The sequence below is a fragment of the Gorilla gorilla genome, chromosome 4 (genome assembly GCF_029281585.2).
Source record: "Gorilla gorilla gorilla isolate KB3781 chromosome 4, NHGRI_mGorGor1-v2.1_pri, whole genome shotgun sequence".
Taxonomy (NCBI): Eukaryota; Metazoa; Chordata; class Mammalia; order Primates; family Hominidae; genus Gorilla; species Gorilla gorilla.
In genome coordinates, this window is record NC_073228.2 from 183,770,785 (window position 1) to 183,777,423 (window position 6,639).

A 6,639-nucleotide genomic window follows, 5' to 3' on the forward strand; every position below is an offset into this window, starting at 1 on the left:
GTAACTTGTATCAATGGAAATCTCTTGGTTTATATAACTGAATTTTGGTTATGCAAGTTTTTTTTTTTTTTTTGAGACAGAGTCTCGCTCCGTCGCTCAGGTGTGATCTCGGCTCACTGCATCCTCTGCCTCCTGGGTTCAAGCAATTCTCCTCTCTCAGCCTCCCGAGTGGCTGGGATTATAGGTGCCTGCTACAACGCCTGACTAATTTTTGTATTTTTAGTAGAGATGGGGTTTCGCCATGTTGGCCAGGCTGACCTCGAACTCCTAACTTCAGGTAATCCGCCCACCTTAGCCTCCCAAAGTGTTGGGATTACAGGCATGAGCCACCGTGCCTGGCCGAGACTGTAGATTTTTGCAACTTTTTTGTAAGTCTAAAATAATTTCAGCCAAGCATGGTGGCTCATGCCTGTAATCCCAGCACTTTGGGAGGCTGAGGCAGAGGATCACTTCAGCCCAGGAGTTTGAGACCAGCCTGCAACATAGCAAGACTCCATCTCTGGAAAAAAAAAAAAAATTAGAGCCTGTGGTCCTAGCTACTTGAGAGGCTGAGGTGGGAGGATTGCTTGAGCCCGGGAGTTTGAGGATGCAGTGAGGCATGTTGAGCCACTGCACTCCAGCCTGGGCAACAGAGCACGATCCTGTCTCAAATATAAAATAATTTCTAAATAAACTTTGTTGTTCAAGCTCAGGGTCTGAGTTGTGCACTGCCTATGATCCACTCCACAGAAGTTCTGATTTCTTCTCTGTGCAATGGTTCTGCCGGCCTTTCTGCCGCCCAGAGGTCCTGGTGAGTGGGCATCAGAGACTCCTTAGGGCTCTGTGGAGGCTCAGGGAGGAGCTTTCTCTTCCCTCCTGATGCTGGTGCCTCCAGAGCTAGACAGGAAGATGGAAGCTGGGTGGCCCGAGCAGGGGTGGGGGCTTGGCTGGCCCTCCTGTCAGCTTGAGCTGGCTTGAGCCCAGGCAGGGCCCTGACAGCCTGGGCAGGCTCAGAGGGAGGGAGGTGGGAACCAAGAGACCCGGGGAGGGCTCCCGGGGCCAAGACCCAGGTCCCTGCCCTGCACATCTGCCAAGGGACTTCCTCAGAAGCTGCTGATGTTAGGCTTTGGCTTCCTGCTGTGGCCTGAGGGGATGAACTCCGACGGGAGGACATTCAGGCCTTGGAGGAAATGAGAGCTTGGCTGACAGAGGGCCTGGACTCACGAAGACACTTGGACACCCACAAGCACAGAGACATGGGTGTGTGACAACTGACCAAGGGGCATGCAGGTATGTATGCGTGGTGCACACAGACACCCTGGGCACAGCCCACTGGCACCAGCGTCAACCCCTGCGTGGTGGGCTGCATCCCACCCTTCAGGCAGGCCCTGTGGGGCAGGTTTCAGGGAGGAAGGAGGCTGAGTGGGCAGAGTCCGAGGACGTGGCCACCATCGCTCCCTGGCACTACATCTGTGTCCGGGATCTAGGAGGCAGTCCTCCATCACTGAGCCCCAAGATGACTGTCACAGCTTGGTCTAAAGCAGGGGCCGGGCCTGAGCCCTGGCCCCTGCCCTGGAGGAGCTCACAGAGCCCCCAGCTGGGGCATATCTGGTTGCTGGGGGCAGGGGCGATACCCAGAGGAGGAAGAAGGGATTCTGAGAGAGCCCAACAGGCTCCGAGCCTCAGGCTGGAGCTGAGCTTGGGGCAGCAAGGAAGGACCAGGTGCGAGGGCAGAGCCATGCGGCCCGACCCCTGCAGCACGGCCTGTGGCCTCCCCCAGCTCCTGCCCGTGCTTCTGGGTCAGTCTGGACTTTGCCACTTCTGACCAAAAGCCACCGCAAACCCACTCAAGCCAAAAGAGGAAGTGACCGTTAGGCACAACTGGGAAGGCCGGCGGCCAGGGACACTCCAGGCAGGGCGAGGGGGGCGGCCGGGGGCGCTCCAGGCGGGGCGAGGGGGGCGGCCAGGGGCGCTCCAGGCGGGGCGAGGGGGACACCCAGAACTCCAGACAGGAGTCCTCGGGTGCCACCTTTCCTCTCCACCTGGCCCTGCGTGGGCTCTGTCCTCAGGGTGGCCCGCCGTAGTCCCCCTCCCCACTCTGAGTTTCCTGTCCCAAAGTTCTAAGGAAGTTTCCAGAACTACATCTCACCATCTTGAGTCAGCCTTGGCTCAGTGTCCATCTCACAGGCCTGGAAGGGGCAGGAGTCAGCACTGTCCAGACCACAGGGCCTGAGTGTGGGGAGGGCAGCCGTCTAGGAAGGTGGTGGAGGGTTGTTACCTTGAGGCAAGAGGGCTGCAGGGCAGAAAGACACGGCAGGTGACTGTTGTGGGAGGCCCCAGAGAGGCCTGGGAGAGGGATGGCCCACAAGGGCTGACCCTCCCACCACCCAGGGGGCCTTGGACAGGTTTCCTCCTGGCAGGGTGGCCCTTGTGCATGGAACCCCTACGACAACTAAGGCTGGCAGGCATGAGGTTTCCTGAAGGAGAAAGAGCTTGTGGGGCCCAGTGTGGCTGGGGGGGCGCTGGGACTCCATTCTGAAGCCAAAGGCACTGGGAAGGGCTTCCGCAGAGGAGGGTTTGGCAGGGGTTGCCAGGAACAGCCTGGATGGGGGCAGGGAACAGATAAGGTGGGTGGAGGAGTCAGCCGGGAGCCTGGGGCTGGCTCCGGCATGATGTGGGGGTCTGCAAGGCCCTGGAGAAAGTGGGGTGGTGCAGCAGGGGGCACACCCACAGCTGGAGCTGACCCAGATGGACAGCTTGGGCTCTGCCACACGGGACTAGGCAAGGAAGGGGCACGAACAAGCAGGAAGTGGTGAGGCGGTCTCCAGCTAGCTGCTCTCCCCTCCCCAGACTTTGGTTTCCTCCCTGCCGGCCTGGCCTGGCTCCCTGGCTCTGTGTGGTATGGTCACACCCCCGTGCACCCCCTCCACTGAGATGGGGCGGGGAGAGCACCGAGGCTGCTCTTCCTCTCCTGGGCTGACCTCTGAGCAGCAGACGGGGCTAAGCGTTCCCCAGCTCGCCTCCACACACAGCCCGTGCCACCACGCCGACAGTACCATGAAGGACGAGGTAGCTCTACTGGCTGCCGTCACCCTCCTGGGAGTCCTGCTGCAAGGTGGGCTGGTTCCTATCTAGGAAGAGGGTGGGCCTTAGATCCCTACAGCTTGCCCTCTGCCCCCTAGGCCCAGGTGGAGGGCAGAGGTGGGGACTCCAGCCCAGGCCCAAGCTGGAAGAGGGTGGGGACTTTCAGGGACCTGGGGGGCACCCGGCTGTGAGAGCTGTAGGACTTGGGGGTGGCAAGGGTGCCAGGACAAATGGTAGGATAGCCATGGGCTTGGTGAAGCTGATCTCTGCTCTTTCCAGCTGTCCCCTCTCTGGGCGTCCCAGCAAGCAGCCCCCATTCCCTGGCTCTGCTTCAAAGGCACCTCCATATTGGGACCACGTGGAGCAGGGTAGAGGTGGGACTCCTTCATCCAGCCCCCATTCCCTGGCTCTGCTTCAAAGGCACCTCCATATTGGGACCACGTGGAGCAGGGTAGAGGTGGGACTCCTTCCTCCAGCCCCCTAAAAAGAGCCTGCTTAATGCCTTTCTCAGACTGGCCCTAAAGGACACATTCCTTGGCCAGATATCCTTGCCACCTAAGAGACACCACTACTCCAGTGTGTGGGCTAGGATAAGGCACAGCCTGGGGAGGGGGCTCTGAAGGGGCTGAACAGACAGGCCAGCCTGACCTCCAGCTGCACCTGCACTGAGCTGGATGGCCACCCTGTGACACCCATCTGCAGAGGGCCCAGCACCAAAGGTGCCAGGGCTGCAGGACTCGGGGAGATGGTCCGACGGCAGGTCTGGGGAGGGAGCGCACAGCCAGCACTGTCTGTGTGTGGTCTGGCCTGGCCTCACCTGACCAAGGGAAGGGCTCCTGCCCACAGAGAAACTTTAGGGCCAGCCCACCCTCTGCAACTACCCCAGCCCTGGGGTCCTGGGGTTAGGCTGGGAGAGTCCCAGCTGCAACCTCCTGGGAGCAGGAGAGAAGGTGTCTGTCAGATTTAGGCCTGGGACCGGAATGCAGGAACAGAGAAACCGAGGTTTGGAGACACAGGGACGCAGGCTTTAGTGATCCCGGCCTGAGGCAGGGTCAGAGGGCCCTGCTGGTGGGCGCTGGTAGGTGGGTGACCAGGGACTGTTAGCTACAGGGAGTGTGCTTCCTTGCACCTGGGAGGATGCAGCCAGCTCTGCCCTCAGACTCCCGAGGCACTTCCTGGCCAGGGACCTGAAAGCTGAATTTGCCTGTGTTTTGCGAGTGAAATGATTCAGAAACAAGGACTCAAGTGGTCTCTCTCGCGGAGGTGTCCCTGTGCCTGAATCACTCACCCTCCCCCATACACTCACAGGTTGGGACAGGGCCTCTCTGCGCCCCAGGCTTCAGCCCTGCCCTCCTCGCTGAATGTCAGGGACACAGGGCAGGCCAGGGATGGGTGAGACGAGAGGTCTCCTCGGGCGGGGAGGGGGCGGGGTTCCGCCTTAGGGAGGAGAGGACACGGCCAAGTGAAGGGCCAGATTGCAGGATCCCTCCCACTCCCATCTCTGGGGCTTCGGGTGTCCAGACCTGACTCCTGCTCCCCCTCCTCCCCCAGCCTACTTCTCCCTGCAGGTGATCTCGGCGCGCAGGGCCTTCCGCGTGTCGCCGCCGCTCACCACCGGCCCACCCGAGTTCGAGCGCGTCTACCGAGCCCAGTGAGGCGCGGCGGGAGGGCGCGGGGCGGGGAGCGAGCCCCAGGCGGGTCCGGGTCGCAGGACCATCCCGGCCGGCGCGCTCATCCCACCCGCCCACCGCAGGGTGAACTGCAGCGAGTACTTCCCGCTGTTCCTCGCCACGCTCTGGGTCGCCGGCATCTTCTTTCATGAAGGTCGGGGTGTGGGGCAGGGGCGCACGCGCTGGACCCCCGGGGCCCGCGCAGGGCGCTCACCAGGCCCGTGCGTACCTCTCGCAGGGGCGGCGGCCCTGTGCGGCCTGGTCTACCTGTTCGCGCGCCTCCGCTACTTCCAGGGCTACGCGCGCTCCGCGCAGCTCAGGTGAGGGCCGGGCGGGGAGCGGGGCGAGGCGGGGGACAGATCGCGGGTGGGCGGGGCTCCTGGGGAGCGGGACCGAAGCTGGGGGCGGGCGACGGGCCGGAGCCCAGCGCCTTTGGGGGTTCGGTGGGCGAGCCCTGGCGGCGGCCAGAGGAAGTCCCCGTGGGGCCGGAGTTGCGGCGGGGAAGAAGCGGGCCTCCTCGCGCCACCTCCCCGCTGGCCGCCGCCCGCAGGCTGGCACCCCTGTACGCGAGCGCGCGCGCCCTCTGGCTGCTGGTGGCGCTGGCTGCGCTCGGCCTGCTCGCCCACTTCCTCCCGGCCGCGCTGCGCGCCGCGCTCCTCGGACGGCTCCGGACGCTGCTGCCGTGGGCCTGAGACCAAGGCCCCCGGGCCGACGGAGCCGGGAAAGAAGAGCCGGAGCCTCCAGCTGCCCCGGGGAGGGGCGCTCGCTTCCGCGTCCTAGTCTCTATCATTAAAGTTCTAGTGACCGAGACCCGGGCTGCGTTCTCTGGGTCCGCGGGGGTGGCGCACCGCGGGCAACGGAGCCTGGAGGGGCCCAGCCCAAGCCCGGGCAGCCCGGCGGGCTTCCTAGTGGCTGCGTGAGAGTGGCTGCGAAGGAACGGGTCCTCCCCCTGGGGCGGGACTGGATCCGGTCTTCACCTCCTACCCCACTCCCTACTCAGCCTCGGGGTCACAAGGCCGCCCAGTCCTGCCGGGGTTCACCCTCCTAGCGCTCAGCGGTCTCCTCACCGGTCCCCCTCCTCAGGGGCCTTCCCTCTCCTGACTCTCAGCCGCCCCAGTCCCTCGTCCCCTGGCCTTCAGAGCTGACACTAGATAGAGCCTGTGGCTCTCTCCCCAGGTGAGGGCAGGGGTTTTTTTGGTCAGCACTGGATCCCCCTCGTTAACTGTAGGTGTTCAAGGCAGCCCTCCCAGGTCCGCAGAGCTGCGGGCACCATGGGAACGAAGTGAGTCAGTGACCGGCGGTCTCAAGGAAATGTCCAGAAGCCTTGGGGATCCAGGGGAGGCCCACAGAAACAAAGAAGTGAGTCTTAGCCAAGTATGCAGGAGAAACGGAGAAAGGAGAGCTTTCCAAGCAGGGGCAACGGTGTGTGCAAAGGCCCTGAGGTGAGCGGGAGACCCTAATGTGCCAGAGGAGTGTCGGGGACCCAGGATGAGGACCAAGCTGAGACACACGGAGGGGAACAAGGAGGCTGGGAAATGCCTTCAGCTTGAGGAGCTAAGGGAAGGCCTCATCGCAGGCCTTGGACATGGGGGAGACATTCGGGGGACCTGCTATAGGCATTATGATCCCAGATTCTGAGCTGGTTTCACCAGTGACAGACTTTGTGGCCTGATCCTAGGAGCGGGGGTGAGCTGGCGCCGAGGTGGCACTGCAGCTGCACAGCCAGGTGCTGGACCCCGCGCCTGCAGGCCAGGCTGGCTCCTTGACTTAGCAGGGAAAGGTCGCTGCTGATGCTGGCTGGGGAGGCCCAGTGCCAGGCTTAGTTGGCATGTTGGGGCACAGACCAAATGAAGCCAACCGCAGGGGCAGAGGGAGATGCCCAGGGCGCTCACATTTGAGGCACACA

The 6,639-nt window shown here is 62.9% G+C and overlaps 1 protein-coding gene and 1 pseudogene across 1 annotated transcript; both read left to right on the forward strand.

Moving 5' to 3' along the window:
• The first annotated feature begins 1,169 nt into the window (after positions 1 to 1,169).
• LOC101149614 (uncharacterized) lies at positions 1,170 to 1,957 on the forward strand (annotated as a pseudogene).
• Positions 1,958 to 1,961: 4 nt separating this feature from the next.
• On the forward strand, positions 1,962 to 6,556 carry LTC4S (leukotriene C4 synthase). Its single transcript, XM_004043137.4, has 5 exons — positions 1,962 to 3,094; positions 4,615 to 4,714; positions 4,817 to 4,887; positions 4,972 to 5,053; positions 5,284 to 6,556. The coding sequence occupies exons 1-5, from the start codon at positions 2,881 to 2,883 to the stop codon at positions 5,423 to 5,425; spliced, it is 609 nt and encodes a 202-aa protein (XP_004043185.4). The 5' UTR covers positions 1,962 to 2,880; the 3' UTR covers positions 5,426 to 6,556.
• Positions 6,557 to 6,639: the final 83 nt, after the last annotated feature.